Raw genomic sequence first — 23575 nt, 5'->3', positions numbered from 1 at the left:
TGCTTAATATTTCATGGTATGACTGTGCTAGTCACACATTGAAAGCTTTACATACTTTTTCTCAATACATTGCTATTATAACAATCATAGAAAAATATTTTGAGGTTGTTATGTTAAAACTCTGATTCCCCACCAGAGGCAATATTGTTCCCCCAGAGGACATTGAGCAATGTCCAGAGACATTTGGGGCTGTCACTTGTGGAGAAGTCAGTAGAGGCCAGGGGTGCTCTAAACATCCTACAGTGCACAGGACTGACCCCCAGCACAGAGAATGATCATCTGGCCCAGAATGTCAATAGTTCCAAGACTGAGAAACCATGATTTAAAAATCTGTATTTTCTGTTTATAGCTGTCTTCAGGTTATTTCCGCAATGTGTAATGCTTCACATTTTTGCCAGCAACATTAGAGAATCCTCTTTTACTGCCTGTTTAAAAACTCTAACCCCAATCAATGTGAGAGGTCTTTAAGTTGTCTCACAGACTGATGAAAGTGAAAGAGATTTTTTTTCGTTTTTTTAACCTATTAATCAACTTGAGCAAATATTCATATACTTGATCACGTGTTCACTATTATATGTCCAAAAATTGTATGTCCAGAAATTGCATGTCTTGTATAGTTAGCAGCATTTTAGGTGATCTTTACAGATTATAGTTTATTGGCTTTCAGTTGGATGTATTGTACCTAACAAAATTTAAAATTTTATATACTCAAATATACCTATTTTCTTACATGTGATTTTCTTGTCTTAATTATGAGTTTTGCCCACCTGTAGCTTTTATGTGTAGCTCTTTACATATTCACCCAACATGTCCTTTTTAGACTTACATTGAGGTCTTTAATCTTTCAGAATGTTTTCAGGATGTGTGAAGTAGGAAACATCATTTCCTTCTAGGTGGATAGCTATTTGTGCCAGCTTTCATGAAATAATCAACCTTTACCAACTAAACTGAAATACAATATTGTCATATGTTAAATGTCCGTATGTCCTTAAACCTAATTCCTGATTCATTCAACACATAATAACAAAACATCTGGTACATGCCAAAGAGTTCTAGGTATGCTTTATGTTCAGTTCTCTTATGTCAAAGTCTTTGCTTAATTAATTATTGATCCATGTCAATATTGTTCAGTTACTGCTGTTGTATATTATATATCAGTTAGTTTTCAATGCTCCATTCGTTTAATACACATGCATTTGTGTGACACAACTCTACTGAACTGGTTTCATTACCTCTGACAATCATTTAATTTCATGATTTTTCATTTTCTAATATGTGTTTCTATATAAGTGCACTTATATTCACATCCCATTTTGAAAAATTACAGCAAACAATGCAAGTGAAAGCCTTGCACCTCTGGGACTTGCATTATAATGCTGAAGTCACACACAATAAATAAAATATGACACACATCCTCAGACATAAAACTTGTAAAGAAGGCTATTCAGAGTTAGAGGATGGATTGCGATGATGTGCGCAGAATTTTATACTGTGGTCTAAGAGGGCCTTTATACAAAGGCCAGAACCAGGACTGGAGTGTGCCGACTGAATTTTTTTAAAAAAGAGATCAAATTGAAAATCCAGGAAAAACAAAAGAAAAGGTGACATATAACAAATATAAAAGGGACTTATCCCCTCTAATGTCAGAAAATCCAATTGGTCAAATAACTATCGAATAGGCACAGAAAAAAATGTCTTCTACTGCTTCATACATAACATGTCCAACTTTTGTGAGTTTTTAAAGATTTTTTGATGTGGAACATTTTTTTTTAAATTTTATTTATTTATTATTTTTTGGTGGGTACACCAAGTTCAATCATCTGTTTTTATACACATATCCCTGTATTCCCTCCCTCCCTTGACTCCCCCCCCCCACCCTCCCCGTCCCAGTCCTCTAAGGCGTCTTCCATCCTCGAGTTGAACTCCCTTTGTTATACAACAACTTCCCACTGGCTATCTACTTTACAGTTGGTAGTATATATATGTCTGTGCTACTTTCTCGCTTCATCTCATCTTGATGTGGAACATTTTTAAAGTCTTTATTGAACTTGTTACAATATTACTTCTGTTTTCCGTTTTGGTTTTCTTGGCTGAGAGGTACATGGGATCTTAACTCCCTGACCTGGGACCAAAGTCACATCCCCTGAATTGGAAGGTGAAGTCTTTAACCACTGGACCACCAGGGAAGTGCCAACATGTCCAACTTTGATTGTACTTTGCGTATTTCCAATGGTGACGTGTTGGTTTATTCCCTTAGCATTTGTTTCTGTTGGAGTTCTGAATCTGCAAGTAATTGTCACCAGAAAGATATCACTGTTTTTTTTCCTACTGGTCAAATTTATTTTGCTCCTTTATTATATTTTCAATACATCAAGTAGCTAAAACAAGAGTTGGAATAACAAGAACCTTTTTTCCTTTCTCACCATCTCTCAGGACCCACTTGAGCTATTAGATTAGATTTTTTGTCCTGCTCACTCACTCATGTCCAATTCCTCTCTCTCTCGACCAGATTCTTTATGTTTTTTTAGATACAGGACATAAAATGAACATGCCAATCTGGATCCTCAATTATATTTGTCCATGAGAAGTTTGCTATTTGGAAGTTCAGTTACAATTTCTACTTTCTGGGGAAATGATAATTGATCTGGCCAGCTTGAGTTATATCCACTCATAGATTAACCACTGGGGCTTGATATGAGAAAGATAAAGTAAGGACATAGCCCAGGAAGTGATGGTCTGTGTGTGTGTGTGTCTGTGTGTGTGTGTATTGTGGAGTGAAATATGTCCTTAGAGCATCAGTACAGAGCAGGTCTCATGTATTCCAATGTAACCCTTATAATACAGAGTTCAGAATTCAAACAGCAGATGGTATAAAAGAGGGGATCCACTTCAATTTACAGGATGACTTTGTTCCTAGATTTATAAAATACAAGAGGTGTGGATGAGTGACTCCCTTTGTCTTCAACTGAAACCAACAATGAGGCCACCTATTTCTTCAAAATTTCCTGACACCATCTCTGATCACTCTCTCTCTCTTGCTTAATCCTCTTCCAACACTTACTTCCATTTTTGGACTTGAATAGCTGAAAGTACTGTAATCCTACAGGTCTTTGAAATCGTCATTCCCTCTGCCTTCCCAGATATGCTTGAGGCTCCTACTCTCTCTTCCTTGAGGTCTATGTTCAAACATCACATTAATTTCTTGCCTTTACGAAACACCAATTAAAAAACTAACATTCCTGTGCACTCTCTCCTTTGCACCTGTGTTTACTTTCTTCATTGCAGTTGTCACCATCTGACATATCATGTAATATGGTAATTTGCTTATATTCTTTCCCCATCATTGGACTGTAGTTGCTTTTGGTTTTCAATGCCCTATACTCTTTGTCTAGATAGTGCCTGGAACATGTTCAATGCTCAGTACAAATTCCTCAAATGGGTGAAAGATATTCTCAATAATGTAGTAGAGTGCATGACTTCCTGGGGAAAATGCTGAGAACTGGATACAAATGCTTAATCAGAGATGAAATGGGGAATCTCTTAAAGGGAACTTATCCATACACAAAATACTGAAATAAATTTCTTGAAGGCAAAATAAAAATTGTAATAGTTCACTTATGTGAGTGATGCCATATGTGTGAAGTTTAGTGATATTTATTTTCTCTTTCCTGGTAGTTAATACAAACACATGGAACCAAGCAATGATACAGGAATTTCAGGATTTCTTCTTCTGGGACTTTCAGAGGAACCAGAAATGCAGTCCCTCATATTTGGACTTTTCCTCTCCTTGTACCTGGTCACTGTGTTTGGAAACCTGCTCATCATCCTGGCCACAATCTCAGACTCCCACCTCCACACCCGCATGTACTTCTTCCTCTCCAACCTGTCCTTTGTAGACACCTGTTTCACCTCCACCACCATCCCAAAGATGCTGCAGAACATCCAGATGCAGAGCAAAGTCATAACCTATGAAGGCTGCATCACCCAGATGTGCTTTTTCATAATCTTTTCAGGGTTGGACATCTATCTCCTGGCAGTGATGGCCTGTGACCGGTTTGTGGCCATCTGCCACCCCCTGAAATACATGGTCATCATGAATCCCCGGCTCTGTGGACTCTTACTTTTGGTGTCCTGGCTCACAAGTATCTTACATTCCTTGTTGCAAAGTTTAATGGTTTTGCGACTTTCCTTCTGTACAGAAGTAGAAATCCCTCACTTTTTCTGCGAACTCAATCAGGTGGTTCAACTTGCCTGTTCTGACACCTTTCTCAATAACATGCTGATGTATTTTATGGCTATGCTTCTGGCTGGTGGGCCTCTGGCTGGTATCCTTTACTCTTACTCTAAGATAGTTTCCTCTATACGTGGAATCTCATCAGCTCAAGGGAAGTATAAAGCGTTTTCCACCTGTGCATCTCATCTCTCAGTTGTCTCCTTATTTTTTTTGTACAAGCCTAGGAGTGTACCTTAGCTCTGCTGCTACACGCAGCTCATACTCAACTGCAACAGCCTCTGTGATGTACACTGTAGTCACACCCATGCTGAACCCTTTCATCTACAGTCTGAGGAATAAAGACATAAAGAGGGCTCTGGAAAGATTGTTTGTAATGGAAGCTATAAAAAGGCCAGTTGTCCTGGGGCTGCAGAGGTTCCCATGATTGCAGGACTCAAAGCCTCAGAGACAGAATTCATGATTCTTCATTCAGATTTTGGAATTAGAACTTTCTCCTTTTATTTATTTCTTGGAATTTCGGTTTTTTCAACTTTTCTATATAATTAACTGACTCACTTTATTAACCTTTCCTCGTTCTCAGGTAACCAACATTGTTTCTCTTCATTTTCTTTCTTCCCATTTTTCTCCTAATTTATTCCTAACATTTAATGTGAAAAAATAGGAAATTCCCATTTATCTCATGCAACTGTGTGGGTTTCTTGATAATAATTTCTTCTCAGATGACAAATATCACCCCATGTAATACGTCTTTAGTTTTACTAAAACAATAGTCATGGCTTATTACTCCAATGGAAAAAAAAAAAAAAAAAACTTGGCAACGAGGACATTTTTTTAATTTATAGGAGAGGAAACTCAGAGACCATGGTTTTCCACTTTTATGCCCATCATTCTTTTTTACATCACTTCCTTAACTGGACTTCCTCATAATGCTGGTTTCAACACACTAGTGTGTTTTATAACAGGTCATGGGTTTTATTCTTCTAATTAGGTTTCTGTTCTCTTCTCAGGATGTGTCCACATTGCCTACCATAATCACTGGCAAAACTGATTATCAAATGCAAGTCTACCAGCGTAGTCTACACAGAAACAGAAACTGGAATAAATATGTTGAGTAATATGACCTTAGGCTCAGAGATAACCTTGAATATGATGAAATAAGTTTTAAATTATACTTGGTACTCCTATGCATGACATTTCTTCTCAAGTTGTATACCTACTCATTGACCTGTGGCAAACTAGCATCAATGTATAAAGGGATTTATTCATTGGGGTGAAGGATTGATTAGCCTGTTTTATGTTTTTTATTGAATTATCTTACTGTTCCTGCTTGAAAACTTCCAATGATGCTCACAAATATGACATGATCCATTGTTCTAAATAAAAGATCTCATCCATTCTAAATACTGTCATAAACAAAATGAGCAGTGAATTAATAATATCACCCACTGTATAGCTCCCATATTCAAAGGAATTTCTTCCATTTTAATGATTATACTGACTCATAAAAGAACTTGAAATCCTGCCTAGTCATATGATTCAGGGTCAACAGTTTCTGTACACAAACACGCATTTTCTTGTTAGTTGCCCTCAGTACCTGGAGGAACATAGGTGAAGACTTTTTCATGTGCTTATGTGAAGAAAAAACTAACAGAGTAATCAGAAATGCTGCCTTCAAATATCAAAACACAGTCAAACATAAGATGTAGTAGTTTATTATCTTTGCCCTCAGTTCTAACATTTTGATTACTACATGTGCTAACATCCTAAAATAAAATGGTTTAACATAAAGCATATATTATTAAAAGGGGTAGTATAGTTTGCAGTTGTTCTGAGCTCATGAATCTGTGATTAGCTGTCAGTCTCTACATTGTGTCTCTAGGTTTCATTCGTGAATCTGTGCATATCTATATTGTTCTTCTGTCTTAAACCAAATTATAGTCAGTTCATTCATTTCTATATCTAGATTAATCTAATTTACAGAGGAAAACATGAGCTTATCAAATGTAAATTGCCTTTATTTATCCCACTGCTCCTATAATCATATATAACACTTTGCTTTCTTACCAGTTAGAAGACATACCACCCACACCTGTTCAGTGTGACTCAGCCACCTGTACTTTAGATCTGACCCTGAGTCATGCATCATTAAGTTTTATTCCTTTTAATCAATTTATTAGAGTATGACATGTGATGTACTGCACATATTTAAAAGGTATAGGCAATAGATGGAGTAGAGGGACTTTCCCAGGGTGATGTCAACAAGATGGCAGTATTGGAGTGTCTAAGCCTGCCGCCTCCCAGAAACATCAAATTGAGGAATTATTCATTGGTCAAAATACCTTCACTGAAGTGAAGGATTCCAGGTGAGGCATTACAGCTTCTTGACGAAGCAAAATAAATTTTAAGAGACACATTGAATAGGGTAGGAAGAACAATTTCACATTAATTCTGTCACCTCTGGCCCAAGCCCGGGCATCCCAGGATGACAAGAGACACCTCTAAGTAGGAAAAGTAGAGTGAGGTGAGCACAGATTCACCTCAGACTCTGGTGCCAGGCCCACAGTAGAGCCAGGCTAACTCCTGTGGGTCTAGACTTCACACCAGTTCCTTCACACTTAAGCTCCTGGCTCACCCCAGGAACAAGTTGAACCTCATGGTCTCAGGGTTCAGGCAGACACATGCTCACCTCCCCCACCCCCGGCCAAGCACCAGGCTGGTCCTGAGACCTAACCTCCAGCCCTGGCACCAACCCAGCATATTGGTCCCCAGCCTCTAGGCCATCTCTCTTGAACCAAATATCCCAGCCTTCACCAGGACCAGGCAAGCCTCCGAGGACTGAGATGTCAAGCCCATCCCAGGTGTTTCTGGCACCTGGATAGCAACCCTGGACGAAGGATGCATGCCCGACCACACAGAACCAGCCCTCATGCCCATCACCACAGACTCAAGTGCCAGGACTACCCCCGTGATTCCAGGATCCAGCCCCTTCTCCTTGTGGCCTCAGACACTAGGCCAGACCCCAGGGACCCAAGAACCAGGCTACTGGCTGGGCCAGGCACCAGTCCTTCCCACTCAAGGACTCCAGAATCACCTCCACCTATGGACAGCACCAGTGTATTTTTGATAGGCTGAATGCTGAAGGGCTTTACCTACAAAAGTTGAATCATGATGAAAGAAAAAATTTGAACCGAAAAATAAAGACTAAGGAGAATGAATCAGTTACCATGAGCTCCCCTTGCCACAAAAACAAAAGCAAACAACGACAACAAAAATAAAATAATAAAAAAATGAAACTGATCATTTTACTGGTGAATTCTACCAAGAATTTAAAGAATTATCACCAACTCTTCTCAAACTCTATCAAATTATATAAGATGGTTAACAACACAATAAAATAACCATACATCATGATCTAGTGGAATGTTTTTCCCAGAGTTCAAGGATGGCTCCCTATAAGCAAAAATAACAAATAATTAAATAAATAAATGTGATAAACCACATTGATAGAAATAAAGATAAAATAAACAGAACAATCTCAATAACTGCAGAAAACAGTTTTGAAAATTTAACTTCCTTTCATGATACAAACTACTGAGTCCAACATTTGACCTCCTAATGTCAGATGTGAGATGTGTGAGAGTTTTCTTGGTGGAGAAGACCTCAAAATACTTACATCTAACTTTAACACTGGATCACATCATTGATACTCAGAGTAATCCACACACCAGGGCCTGTAGCATCAACAGATACCACCAGCTAGTTACAAGTGCAGAATCTCTGACACCATCCTAGACCTGCCAAATCAGAACCTGCATCTAAATAAGATCCCCAAATGGTTCATGTAGACATTGATGCTAGAGAAATTCTGGTCTAGAATAGTGTTTCTCACTCTTCCTATGATTGACATTTGGGTAATTCTTTCTGGCAGGGACATCCTGTGCATTGCAGGATGTGGAGCAGCATCCCTGACCTCAACCCATTAAGTGGCAGCAGAACTTTCCCAGATGTGACAACCAAAAATTTCTCCAGACAATGCTAAGTGTCCCTGCAGGCAAAATCATACTTGATGTAGAATCATTGGCCTAGAGTGTGAGATCTGGACATAGCTTGGAGTTTCAATAGAAGTCATCCCTTAGTAATAACTTTAGAAAGATCACTTAACCCTTCTGAGCCCTGTTTCTGCAAATGTAGAATGAGGTTCACAGTAGTGACTATATAGATCAGACTTTTGTAGAAATTAAATGACACAATCCATGTAAGAATCTAAGTTTGTCAATGGTGCATAAAAAGATCTAAATATATCTTATAATTAAGTGACATTTTTCAAATGGAGGAATAAATGGCAGCTTTTAATTTGAGTTAAAAGCACAAAATTTTATTTGACTTGTCAAAAATATCATCAAGCCAAAAGTTATAGTATACATGATTTTGTAGCAGAGAAGCACACCTCTCCCCCTTGTTGAAGAGGGGAATACTAAGTTTGTAGAAATATTGAGAGTTATTTCCTGCCAAAAGTCAATACTGTGGAGGTCCATGGGACTTAGTCAACATGGGTTATTGGTATTAGATTTGGAAATAACATTAAATCAAGGTTGGGATTAGGTGTAAGGGGTTGAGACCTCTGAAAGTTCATGGAGAAAGTGGAATAAAGACTGGATTCACCTGACTTCTAATCTGGTCCTTGGTAACAGAAAATCAACAGAAATAATTTCCTTTGTGTCCAGACCAGTGTCCCACCAGGATATCATGTGCTCAGAGGTGGAGGTAACAATGGAAACAGTGCTTAATGAGCCGCCTAGAGAGCTATAACTACCTCTTCTGCTACAGTCCCACAGTGTGTGCATCCCTGGTGCTGGACAGGGCTTGGTTGTTCCACCTGGAATCCTTATCATAGCTCAGGAATCAGTGTTTTACTCCTCCTTACTGGCCTGTCCAGGAACAGAACTTCAGACTTAATTAACCTTCCAGGGAAAATTCAGACTTCCACACATAGAATTTCCTCTCAGAGACTGAAATCTCAATAGGTACGTAAGGAAAGGTTCAGAGAGAAATGAACCTGAGAGTTTTTACCTAAGGTCACCTAAAAGCCAAACAACCCTAGCCCCAATAAAAGAAATTGTCATGTTTGTTTGCTAGGTACACTAATTAATCTATAATTAATTTATAATACAATAAAAAGAGAAGTGTCCTTTGAACTCAGAAATACAAGGATCAGGGACTTCCTTGGTAGTGCACTGGTTAAGACTCCGTGCTCTCAATGGAGGGGCCCCAAGTTCAATCACTTGTCAGGCAACTAGATCCCACATGCATGCCACAACTAAGAGTTTGAATGCCACAACTAGGGAGCCGGTGAGCTGCAACTAAGGAGCTCTCCAGGCACAACTAAATGAGCCTGCCTTCTGCAACTGAGGAGCCCATGTGCCGCAAACTAAGGAGCTAGCGAGCCACAACTAAGGGGCCCGCCTGCCGTAACTAAGAACCGGCACAACCAAAATAAAATAAAATTAAATAAATATTTTTTAAAAAGATGAGAGCCCTCTTAAAAATTCTTTTTAAAAAAAGGAAATACGAGGATCATTGTTACAACTAAGTGATGGGAAATATAGTCCAGTGCAATGAGAATGAAGAACAACTGTGTTCCAGTAAAAGTAGAACATAAATGAAGAGTTTTATAACTAACAGGAATGATAAACTAGAGTATTACATTAGGAAGTGTGAGCAGTAAAGTGAGGGCATTTTTTAAGTGTTTAAGGTAGAATGTACTTAACCATGTTTTTGTATTTACTACAAAGATCCAGATCAAAGGAGGTAGATATTACATCGCAAGAGCAATTACTGAGAATATATTTCACAGTTGTCTAACATGTTGGGTATTCACAAGGGGAAAAAATGTATTTAATATTGCAAAAAGGGGTACTATAACAACCTTCGCAATTGGTTCATTACCTAGAGGCGGGGAAGCAATGGAGACATTTGAAATGTAGAAGAAGAAAAAAAATAGCCATGTCTTATCACAAGTGATAACTATTCATTTACTACAGGAAGAAACTATGCTGTGCTTTCTACATATATTGACTAAATCTGTTGCATCACCAGGCAATGAATACCACTGTTCCCACTATTTGAATGTGGATATTAATGGTTCTGTTGACTCTCCATGGACAAACAGCTAATATGTGATAGATCCAAGGTTCAAAACTGTTTTCTCAGAATCAGGGACATACAGAATATCCTGGTGGTTGCCAAGTGGGAGGGAGGTGGGAGAGGGTTGGATTGGGAGTTTGGGATTGGCAGATACAAGCTGGGGTATATATATATGTATGTGTGTGTATATATATATATATATATAATATATAATATATCATTAGAATGGATAAAAAAGGTCCTACTGTATAGCCCAGGGAATTGTATTCAATATCCTGTGATAAACCATAATGGAAAAGAATATGAAAAAGAATATGTACAACTGAGTCACTTTGCTGTACAACAGTAATTACCACAACATTGTAATTCAACTATACTTCAATAAAAGTAAATATAAAAAATAATTTTAAAAAGTGAAATATACTACACATGTAATAAAACAAAGAATGCAATAAAATAATCATTGTAACATTTAGGGATTGACTTTTTTACTTAGCATAATTTTCTGGAGATTAGTCCAAGTTTATATATTAATAATTCATTCCTTGTTATTGATAAATAACATTCCTTGGTATGGATGCCCACGTTTGTATAACCATTCACCTGCTGAAGAGAATTTGAGTTGTTTCCTATTTCTGATTCTTATAAGTAAAGCTGCTTTTAATATTTGTGTAAAAAAAAACTCAGTTTTCTTACTTTTCCTATGCTAAACACACATACATATGCTTTTATACATGATTAGCACAAAAACAGAATTGTGCCCATCGTAAATGCTCTTTATGTTTTAGTGCAGTCTTTTTTCCTAGCAGTTTCCACCCTTCCTTCTTACTCAGTAATACCTCATGGCCTCACCTCCAATCCACTAGTGTAATGCTGATTCATTATTTCATTGACTGCATAAAAGTTCATGGTGTAGCTATGCTAGCCAAACTTTGAAAGTTTTATATATTATTTCTCAATACATTGCTATTATAACAACTATACAATTCTTTTTGAGATTGTTTTGTTAAAATTCTGCTTCTCAACCAAAGGCAATATTGTACGCCAAGGGGACATTGAGCAAAGTCCAGAGTCATTTTTGTCTGTCAGCTGGGGAGCTGTCGGTAGAGGCCAGAGATGCTCTAAACCTCCTAAAATGCACAGGACTGACCCTACCACAAAGAATGATCACCTGGCACAGAATGTCAATAGTGCTGACATTTAGAAATTCTGATTATAAATATCTGTATTTTAATGCTTATAGCTGTCTTCAAGTCGTTTCCCCAACATGTAACACTTCACATTTCTGCCACCAAAATTAGAAAATCCTATTTTACTACCTGTTTAAAAAGTCCAACCCCAATCAATGTGAGAGATTTTTTTAAAAAATTTTATTGGAGTATAGTTGATTTACAATGTTGTGTTAGTTTCAGGAGCTCAGAAAAGTGTAAAAACAGGATACAAATATGAGACATCTCTAAGTTATCTCACAGTCTGTTGAATGTGAAAGAGATTTCTTGTTGTTTTCTTAAAGTATTAATCAACTTGAGTAAATACTCATACAGTTGATCACCATGTTCATTATTATATACCCATTATTATTATACATCCATGAATTACAGGCCTTCCACAGTTAGCAGAATTTCAAATGATTTTTACAGATATGATTTATTGACTTTTAGTTGGATATATTGTCCATAAAAAAGTTTTAAGTTTTAAATAGTCGAATATATCTATCTTCTTACATGTAATTTTCTTATCTTAATTATGATGGTTTTGCCCACCTGTAGCTTCTATGTGTACTTCTTTACATACACACCTAACATGTCTTTTTCCATTTACATTGAGGTCTTTAATCCTTCCAAATTTTTAAAACATGTGTGAGGTAGGGAACCACATAATTTCCTTCTAGATGGATAGCTTTATGTGCCAGCTTTTATGAAACAATCGATCTTTACCAACTAAACTGAAATACAACATTGTCATATGTTAAACGTCCATATGTACTGAAAACGAATTCCTGGTTCATTCAACAAATAATAACAGAACATATGCTACATGCCAAAGAGTTCTAGGTACACTTTATGTTATGTTCTCTTACATCAAAGTGTTTGCTTATTTAATTATTAATCCAAGTTGATATTGTTCAATTACTGCTATTGTGCATCATATTCCAGTTAGTTTTTCAAGCTCCTTTCATTTGTTGAATACAGTTGTATGAAACCACTCTACTTGATTTCACTATCTCTGCCAATCATTTTATTTCGTAACTTTTCATTTTCTAATATTTGTTTCCATATAAGTGCACATATATTCACATACCACTATGAAAAATTACAGCAAACAATGCAAGTGAAAGCCCTGCTCCCCTGGAACTTACATTACAATGGTGAAGTCACAACACAATAAAATAAATATGCATATGACATATATTTTCAGACATGAATCTTGTGAAGAAGGTTATTTAGAGTTAGAAAATAGACCACTACGGTGTATGCAAAAGTTCATAGTGTGGTTGAAGGGGGCCTTGGTACAAAGGCCAGAAATAGGACTGGAGTGTGCTCACTGACTGTTTTTTCAAAAAAGATCAAAATACAAAGTCCAGGGGAAAAAGAGAAAAGATGACATATAAGAAAAATAAAAGGGACTTGTCTCACCTCCTATAATGTCATATAAAATCCAATTGGTCAAATAAATATGGAATAGGCACAGAAAAAGCAAACTTTCTACTGCTTCATATGTAACATGCCCAAGTTGGTTGTACTTTGCATATTTCCTTTGGTGACCTGTTGGTTTATTCCCTTGGTATGTTTTTCTGTTGGAGCTTTGAATCTGCAAGTGATTGACACCATAAAGATATCATTATTTTATTCTACTGGCCAAATTTATTTTGCTCCTTTATTTTCTTTCTATGTATCAAGGAGCTACAACAAGAGTTGGAATAACAAGGATTTTTTTTTCTTTCTTGCTATCTCTAAGGGCCCACTTGAGCTCTGAGATCTTTTTCCCTGTTCATTCATGTCTAACTTCTCTCTCTTTCTCTTCCTCGATCTCTCTCTGTCTCTCTCTCTCTCTCTATCTTTCTGTTTGTTGAGCAGAATCTTTATGTTGCTTTAAATACAGGACATAAAATGAGTATGCCAATCTGGATCCTCAATTTTCTTCATCCATGAGAAGCTTACTCATTGGAATTTCAGATAACATTTCTACATTCTTCGGGGAAATGATAATTGATCTTGCCAGCTTGTGTTATATCCACTCATAGGTTAACCACTGGGGTTAGATCTGAGAAAGGTACAGTAAGAACACAGCCCAGCACCTTATCTTTGACAAAGGAGGCAAGAATATACAATGGAAAAAAGACAGCCTCTTCAATAAGTGGTTCTGAGAAAATTGGGCAGCAGCATGTAAAAGAATGAAATTAGTAGACTTCCTAACACCATACACAAAAATAAACTCAAAATGGATTAAAGACCTACATGTAAGGCCAGACACTATAAAACTCCTCGAGGAAAACATAGGCAGAACACTCTATGACATCCATCAAAGCAAGATCCTTTTTGACCCACCTCCTAGAATAATGGAAGTAAAATCTAGAATAAACAAATGGGACCTAATGAAATTTAAAAGCTTTTGCACAGCAAAAGAAACCATAAACAAGACAAGAAGACAACACTCAGAATGGGAAAAAATACTTGCCAACAAAGCAACAGATAAAGGATTAATCTCCAAAATATACAAGCAGCTCATGCAGCTTAATACCAAAAAAGCAAATAACCCAATCTACAAATGGGCGGAAGACCTAAATAGACATTTCTGCAAAGAAGACGTACAGATGGCCAACAAACACATAAAAAGATGCTCCACATCCCTAATCATTAGAGAAATGCAAGTCAAAGTGACAATAAGGTATCACCTCACACCAGTCACAATGGCCATCATCAAAACATATAGAAACAATAAATGTTGGAGAGAGTGTGGAGAAAAGGGAACTCTCCTGCACTGTTGGTGGGGATGTAAATTGGTACAGCCACTATGGAAAACAGTTTGGAGTTTCCTTAAAAAACTAAAAATACAACTACCATATGACCCAGCAATCCCACTCCTTGGGCATATACCCAGAGAAAACCATAATCCAAAAAGAAACATGTACCGTAATGTTCGTTGTAGTACTATTTACAATAGCCAGGAAGTGGAAGCAACCTAAATGCCCATCAACAGGTGAATGGATAAAGAAGATGTGGCACATATATAAAATGGAATATTACTCAGCCATAAAAAAGAATGAAATGGAGCTATATGTAATGAGGTGGATAGACCTAGAGACTGTCATACAGAGTGAAGTAAGCCAGAAAGAGAAAAACAAATACTGTATGCTAACTCATATATACGGAAACAAACAAACAAAAAAAGGTACTGATGAACCCAGTGACAGGGCAGGAATAAGGATGCAGATGCAGAGAATGGACTGGAGGACACGTGGTTGGGGGGATTGGGGGGGCAAATGGGAAGTTGGGACGAAGTGAGAGAGTAGCATAGACTTATATACACTATCAACTGTAAAATAGATAGCTAGTGGGAAGTTGCTGTATAACAAAGGGAGATCAACTCCATGATGGGTGATGCCTTAGAGGGCCAGGACAGGGAGAGCGGGCAGGAGTCGCAGGAGGGAGGGGACATATGTATAAATACAGCTGATTCATTTTGGCGTACCTCAAAAGCTGGTACAAGAGTGTAAAGCAATTGTATTCCACTAAAGACCTTAAAAAAAAAAAAAGGACAAAAAAAGTACTTCTTCTTAGATCTAACTTTTGTAAAAAAAAAAATTAAATCCTAGAAACCCTTTAGGATACTAAGCTAGGATTTTGTGCATAAAATCTTGTAATCAGTAAGTATTTTATAATGAAGGACTAATGATATCTGTGAACTTGTGACAAGTTTGAAATTCATAATTGTTTTGGGAAAAGTATCACATAGCCAAGGAGTTTAGTGCCCAAGGGTTTTTTTAATTAAATAAACAAGGTTATCCTCCTTTTTTAATGCGGAGAATAGTAATTTTCTATATATATTTAGGCTTGTGTCCCCACTAAATGTCAATGCTTTGTATATCCAAAGGGTTAGTGAAGACAAATTCCTCAATATTAGACTTTGCAAAAACTTTAATTCAAGGTTGTGATGAGGTGCTAGAATGTTTGCAGCTCTTGATGACAGAAAGATAATATAGGAGGAGTAATAAAACCTGAATTTCCTGGCTTATCACATAGTGTCCTAGAATCAGAAAATCACCTGGAAACTTTCCTTTGTGTCAAGACGAGTGTCCCAGAGGAAAATATTGTGCTTGGAGTTTAGAGTAACAAAAGGGAAACGTTCTTAATGAGCAGATTAAGGGAGCTGCAGTCCCTGGGCATGCGTGACCTTAATCTGCACAGGACATAGTTGTTTCTTTCGGACTCTTAAATCTTCCTGCGAGATCAGTGCTTGACCCCTTCCTGCTGCCTTGTCTGGGAATCGAGCTTCAGTCTCCATCATCAACCAGCCAGGAAGGAATCTGGACTTCCACACAGACATCTTCTTCTCAGAGTTACTGTCAAGGTGAGTGTGAGATTTCAGTAGATACTGCAGGAAAAGGTCAAAATAAATGGAAGCCTAGAAAGTGAACTGAGGTCACCCCAGAGCCAATTCAGCCTAGTTCTGGGCCCAAAGATCACTGTGGTTGTTTCTTACCTTACTTAATAAATTAATGTATTTATTGACGATGTTAAAAGAAGAGAACTTGAACTCTACAAAGTAATTGTCATTTTTGACACTTAAATGATAGTAGAATATAAGCCTGAGAATCTTTTTAATTAAGGGGAGTAGAACAGTAGAATATTGGTGGGGAAAGATACACAGTGAAATGATGACATTTGTTTTTAAAATGGGGTATAATTGACTATGTTTCCATATTGATGAGACAGATCCAGACTAGGAAATGCTTGCAAATATATCACTGCAGTAACAGTTAAGTGAGACACATTTCAATAGTATCTTCTCTCACTCTGGGTATTCACATGAGAAAAAAAAACATTTTAATAGATTAAAAAGGGGTATGTAAATGAACATTATAATTATTTCATTACTTGTGAGGCAGTATATTTTTATGAGTTAGTTAGCCATTTACTTTCTCTGTTGCTAATTGTATGCATCCTTTGCTTTTGCAAAGGGAGGTCAGAGCATTTTTATTCCACATTTTGGTTGCATTCTTTAAAAAAAGAGTTGTTATTTTGGTCAGCAGTCTGATAGTGTTAGTTCTTTTATGTATGTGTCGAAGTACTTGTGGGGATGGTATGAGAGTTTATAAATTGTGTGGTCAATCAATCAGTCAATTTTACTGTGTTCTATCTATTGCTTTTTTACTGACATATATGAGCTATTGTTTCCATTTTTTTCACCTGTGAAACTTTGTTTTAAATAAAAATGACAGTGAAAGTTCTTTGCAACCTTGAGGGTGATAAATCACTCTTTATACATATTTCCACCTGGCTTTCATATCTCTGTTATTCCTTATTTTTTTTCTTGGCATCTTGGTATTAGATCTATTTCTAAAAATTACAGTAATTTAGGCATTTGGAAGGCGTTCAACCATAGAAAGACTTTTTTTTACCATATGCTAAAGATAACCAATACCTCAATAAACATGTTTGAGTCTTTATATAAATAACCCCCCCACTTGAAAAGCTTTTGTTATATTATGTCCACATCTATGATAATTTAGTCTTGAATTAGTGACCTTCATTGATGTTATTAAATTATTACCATTTTATGTCTTTATATAAATTATATGTAGATTTTCATTTGATTTGTTACAATTGTTTTTATTTTTTAAATTTTTTATTGGAGTTTACTTGCTTTACAATGTTGTGTTAGTTTCTGTTGTAGAGAAAAATGAATCAGCTATATGTATACATATATACCCTCTTTTTTGGACTTCCTTCCCAATGCTAGAATTCCCTGTGCTATGCAGTAGGTTCTCATTAGTTATCTATTTTACACATAGTAGTGTATATATGTTTTAAATGAAAGTAATAACATGGAAAAATGTCAGTGAGAAAGAAATTAGGTTAAGTATACTGGGTTAAAACAGTTGTTTGGGAGATTGGGATTGGCAAACAATTGTTTTAAAACCACTCTGCTTAACCTAATCTCATTCTCACTGACATTTTTTTTCATAAGTTATTCTTTTCATTTAAAACTCCTGTTTCTATACCAGGCACACATACTCATTCATACAGTTTTCTACAAATGCATGAATAGGATCCTATGCACATCATAGATGCTCTTTATGTTTTCAGGAATTTTTTCACCTTGTCTACATTTCCTTCTTGCTGAAACCTTACAAACTTTCCTCTGATCAACTAGAGTAATGATGATTCAGTATTTCAATGACTGCATATGTCATGGTGGGACTCTGCTACTCATAGTTTTGAAAGTCTTTTATATTCTCTCTTATTACATTGCTATTATAACAAGGCTACAAAAATATTGTGGGATATCAAATTCAAACTGTGGTTCTAACCAAATGCAATTTTCCCCCAGGAGACATTGAGCAATGTTTGGAGAACTTTGTCTGTCACACTAAAAAGGGGTGAGTGAAGGCCAGGGATGTTCTAAACATCCTACAATGTACAGGACAGACACACCACAGAGAATGATCTGCCCTAGAAGGTCAATAGTGCTGAGATTGAGAAACCTTGAGTTAAAGAACATCTGTATTTTAATATCTATACCATTCTTCAGTTTGTTTCCCCAAACTGGTAAAACTTTTTAGTTCTGCCAGAAAAAAAGAGAGTACCCCATTGCTACTTGTTTAAAAGTTCCAACCCCAATCAATGTCACAGCTCTTTAAATTTTTTCCCAGGCTATGAGTGTGAAAGAGATTTTTGTTGTTTTCCAAACTATCACTGAGTTTGAGCACAGATCCATATATTTGATCACGATTTTCATTTGCCTGTTATTATTATATGCCCATATATTATATGCCTATTATTCAATTATTATCAGCCTTTCAAATTATTTTTTTAATTATTGTTTTTCTCAACTGACTTTTGGGGGATGATTTGACCATAAAAATATTTTACATTGTATTTAATTAAACATGTCAATCTTCTAACTTCAAAGTTTCTTGCCTTAGTTAAAATAGTTTTGCCCTTCCATAGATTTTAACGTGTAGTTTTCTAGATGTTTACCTAAAAATATTGGTTACTTTTACAGTGAATAGGTAATCCCTCTGATTCATTGTAATAGAATGGTTACATGGTTTTTATGGTTACATAAAAAGCAACTGATCAAATAAATAATGGATAGGCACAGGGAAAACAAGTCTGCTTCTTTTCGATAGTAAGAACAGCCAATGCATGTTGTATTTTGTATGTTACCTTGTGAGAATTATTGGTTTATTTTCTTTGATCAATTTTCACTTCAGGCGTTCAATCTGTAAGGTGTTTTACATCATAAAATTATCACCACTTTTGTCTTTTAGACCAATGTTTTTTCTCTATCATTATTTTTGCTTAGCATCAGATGGAGAAAATCAGGGTTGGAATGCTGCCAAAACCAATGAAGCTTTAACTTCCTAAAAGTCTTTCAGGGGCCACTTGAGCATAGGAGATATTTTCTTTCTCTTGTCCATTTCAGTCCTCGCTCTATACATATGTTTATGGAACAGATTGCTTGTGTTTATTTAAATACAAAGCAGAAAAATAGACATACCAATACATAGCCCCAAGTTTATTTGTCCGTGGGTGATTTAAGATAGGACTTTCTGTGTAACATTTCTAAGTTCTTTAGAGAAGGAATACTTAATCTGGACAATTTGAGTTGTATCATCTACACACAGCTTAAACAGTGAAACAGTGTGGGAGGGAGTGAAAAAGATATGGACATAACGCTGATGAGGAGGCCTGGGAATGCTGTGTGTGTGTGTGTGTGTGTGTGTGTGTGTGTGTGTGTGCGCGCACGCGCGCGCGCCTCGTGAACTTAAAGCAGTCCTCAGAGTACCTGGAATTATATACTCCAAGGTGATTCATGATAAAGGGTCCATAACTCAACCAAATAAAATACTAAGGAAGCGATCATTTTCAATTCACTGGATGTCTTTGCAATGAGATTAATAAAGTGCAATATGTACATAGTGTGGACAATCGATTCCCTGTATCTTGAAGTCTGAACAGCAGTAGGCAGGCCACCTCTTTCCTCAGCATTCTCTATCATCATCTCTTTTCATTCTAGGCCTTGTTCATTTCCCTCCACTCACTGGCTCATTCTGAGCCTTGGTTTTCTAAAACAGACATCTTCCCCAGGGCCTTTGCACTGGCTGTTCCTTCTGCCAGGCACATATTTCCCCAATAACCTTGTGTCTCTCTCTCATTTTTCTTTGAGGTGTCTTTTAAAGTGTCACCTTGTTTGCATGTCTTATTTGACCTCCCAATAGAACAAACACCTTCTGTTCAGTATCCTTTATACATACTTTTTCTTCATTGCATCTGAGCTATCAGATGTTATATTCTTTTTATTTGATTGTATTCTTTCTTCACCATTAGATTGTATAGACATTTTTAACTATCCCTATGCTCTGGCCATGCCTGGAACATGGTCTATATTCAATATATATTCCTCAACTGCATAAAAGATTTTCTCAAAAAACAGTAGTATACATTGTGCTTGGATAACAGGTTGACAGTGGAAAGGAATTTCTGTAACAATGGACTAGGGATGCTCTTAACAGGAACCAGACTATACACTGAATATGGAAATTGATATTGAATCTAAAAAATAAACAGAGGCTTTATTCTAGGTTATTAATGCTTACTTATGTGAAAATTAATTTTTCTGGTAGTTACCTCCAAAATATGGAACTGGGGAATAATACACAAATTTCAGAATTTATTCTTCTGGGATTCTCAGAGAAACCAGGACTGCAATCCCTCATGTTTGGACTTTTCCTCTCCATGTACCTGATCACTGTGTTTGGAAACCTGCTCATCATCCTGGCTGTAAGCTCAGACTCCCATCTCCACACACCCATGTACTTCTTCCTCTCCAACCTGTCCTTTGTAGACATCTGTTTCACCTCCACCACCATCCCAAAGATGCTGTGGAACATCCAGACACAGAGCAAAGGTATAACCTATGAAGGCTGCATCACCCAGATGTATTTTTATATACTCTTTGCAGTAGTCGATGACTTCCTCCTGACAGTGATGGCCTATGACCGGTTTGTGGCCATCTGCCACCCCCTGCACTACACTATCATCATGAACCCCCAACTCTGTAGACTGCTGGTTCTGGTGTCCTGGATCATGAGTGTCCTGAATTCCTTGTTTCAGAGTTTAATGGTGTTGGATCTGCCCTTCTGTGAAGACTTAGAAATCCCCCAATTTTTCTGTGAACTCAATCAGGTGGTCCAACTTGCGTGTTCTGATGCCTTTCTTAACAAAATGATGATATATTTTACATCCCTGCTTCTGGCTGGTGGTCCCCTCACTGGGATCCTTTATTCTTACTCTAAGATAGTTTCCTCCATACATAGAATTGCATCAGCTCAGGGGAAGTATAAAGCATTTTCCACCTGTGCATCTCACCTCTCAGTTATCTCCTTATTTTATTGTACGTGCTTAGGAGTGTCCCTTAGCCCTTCTCTTACCCACAGCTCAAGCACAAATGCAGTTGCCTCGGTGATGTACACCGTGGTCACACCTATGCTGAACCCCTTCATCTACAGTCTGAGGAATAAAGACATCAAGAGGGCTCTGAAAGCATTCTTTGGGACAGCAGCTATAAATGGGATACTTGTCCTGAGTCTGAAGATGTGCCCTTAATAAGCAACTCAGCCAGAAATTGCTTTTCCTAGATCCCATTGTGGAAGTAGAACTTGTTCTTTCTATTGATTTCCATGAGTGTCCATTTTCTTTGACTTCAACATCTGTATACAATCTAAGTAACTCAATTTGTTATGATGCCTCCTCAGCCTGAAAAATAAACAGTTTTCCTGTTTATTCTTTTTGCTACCCCACAAAGATTTTTCCCCATATTTTGATGAGAAATACTCATAAATTTTCATTTCTTTCATTGGGCAGCAACGAGTTCTTAAGAATAATTTCTTATCAAATGATATACATTATCTCAAGTAACTTTCCTGTTGTTTTCCTGAAAGGGTAGTCATGATTTCTGTTACTCATATGAAAAAAGAAACTACATTTGATCACCAAGGAAATTCATGTAATTTAACAGTAGGGGGAAATCTAAGACCACATTTTTTCACATTTGTGTAAATCATTCATTGTGTGTCACTACCTTAACTGCTCTTCCTGATAATGTAGAATTTCATAGTGTGCCCTATGGCTTGTTGTTGAGTTTTATTTCCTCCTTATGGTTATGTTTTCCTATTCAGCTCTGTGCCCACAATGCCTACCATAGTGACTGGCAAAATGATTACTAAGTACATGTCTGCAAGTGGATCCTACAGAGAAACACAAATTAGAATGAATAGATTGAATTTATATTGCCTCTGTTAGAGAACTTAAATACAATGAAATGAAATTTTAAATTATATTTTATATTACTAATTAAAATATTTATTTTCCTGCTATACTCTACTCTTTAAGTATAGAAGACATATTCATGTGTAAGGGAGCTTTTCATTGAGTAAGCATTGATTGACATGTTTATGCTGTTTTAATTGAATTATCATTTTGTTTCTGCTTGAAAACTTTCAGTGCTACCTACAAATATCATCCTTTCATTGCTCTAAGTGGATTATTTCCCCTTTTCTAATTTTGTGATAACCACCCAGTTGGCAGTGAATAAACAATATAAATATGGTCGTATACTACATATACCATATGTATAAGATATCATAGATAATGATGATATTGATTTATATTATATTATATCCTCATGACCAAAGGATTACTTAATAGAGAGCTTAAATTCTTGTCCAGTCATGTGATTCAGGGTCACAGGGTTTGCTCAAACATGCATCTTTTTCCAACCTCTCCTGTTTACCTAGAAGGCACCTCAGTGGAGTCAGTTTTAAAACAGATATCTGAAGAACACTTCAATAACAGAGTTCTATTTTCAAAAGTCAGAACAAGAGCAAAATGGTAGTTATGCCGCCTTCATCATCAAATGGGATTCTACAGTGAGGAATGGTTCTGATCTCTACTGGACTCCTCACCTGTGTATATTCAGCTGTGATTTCCGACCTTGTGCTTTTTAATCTCATCCATGATGTGTGAATCTATGATGCACTTCTCTTCAACCAATGGATGGTAAGTTTACTTCATCTGTATATGTAGCTCAATCTTCTAGTTTACATAAGAAATTATTTGTCAAATGTGAATTGCCTTAATTTCACTGTTTCTAAATACATAAATAACATTTTGCTTTATTTTCAGTGGTAAGATGTGTCATCTCCCCACCCCTGTCAATGGTGACTCAGCTACCTGTGTTCTAGTTCCAACCCTGAGTCATGCACCACTAGAATTCGTAAATTCTAATTAACTAATTGGAGTACAATTGCATACAATAAACTTTACATTTTAAAAGTGTCCAATTTTCTGAACTTCTGAGCTATACAAAATTATGACACTTTTCCAAAGAAGACATACAGTGAGCAACAGGTATATGAAAAGGTGTTCAACATCACTCATCATCAGGGTAATGCAAATCAAAACCACATTGAGGATAGGATGGAATAGCCCTGAAGTATTAAAATTTAACCTTAGCAGTCTTCACCTTGAACTAGTAGCTGAGAAACACTGTCCAATTTAAACCCTAGAATTGTTCCTTGAAATATTTTGTAATGAAATTATGTATGTATATTTCATAATCCAAGGTTGATAATACACAGGTATTATTATCAGATATTATTATATCTATTTTGAAGTTATAAAAGTTATTGAAAATTTAGTCTTTAACACTGAACAAATGTACTAGAACATTCAGATTGTCACCTAGTGTCCAGACCAATGGAAATAGGATTATTCTCTCAATTTCTCCATATCCTAAAATCTAAGCTTATAAGAAGCTTAGAATTTCCAGCCAAAGAATTAGAAACAAAAAAGATACTTCCTCCAAGGATTTCACTTCGATTTTTAAAAATTGACTTAACCTTATCAAAAAAGTTTAAAAACCTCATAAATGATAGCAAAGACTGGAATAACTTTAATGAAACATAAT

The 23575-nt window shown here is 36.6% G+C and overlaps 1 protein-coding gene and 1 pseudogene across 1 annotated transcript; both read left to right on the top strand.

Annotated features, from left to right (window-relative positions):
• The first annotated feature begins 3688 nt into the window (after positions 1-3688).
• Positions 3689-4658, top strand: LOC130836701 (olfactory receptor 7A17-like; annotated as a pseudogene).
• A 15574-nt stretch (positions 4659-20232) lies between these two features.
• LOC130836830 (olfactory receptor 7A10-like) lies at positions 20233-21213 on the top strand. The gene has a single exon (XM_057709417.1). The coding sequence runs from the start codon at positions 20245-20247 to the stop codon at positions 21211-21213; it is 969 nt and encodes a 322-aa protein (XP_057565400.1). The 5' UTR covers positions 20233-20244.
• Positions 21214-23575: the final 2362 nt, after the last annotated feature.

Source organism: Hippopotamus amphibius, chromosome 15 (genome assembly GCF_030028045.1).
Source record: "Hippopotamus amphibius kiboko isolate mHipAmp2 chromosome 15, mHipAmp2.hap2, whole genome shotgun sequence".
NCBI lineage: Eukaryota > Metazoa > Chordata > Mammalia > Artiodactyla > Hippopotamidae > Hippopotamus > Hippopotamus amphibius.
This window is presented reverse-complemented; position numbering and strand designations above follow the sequence as displayed.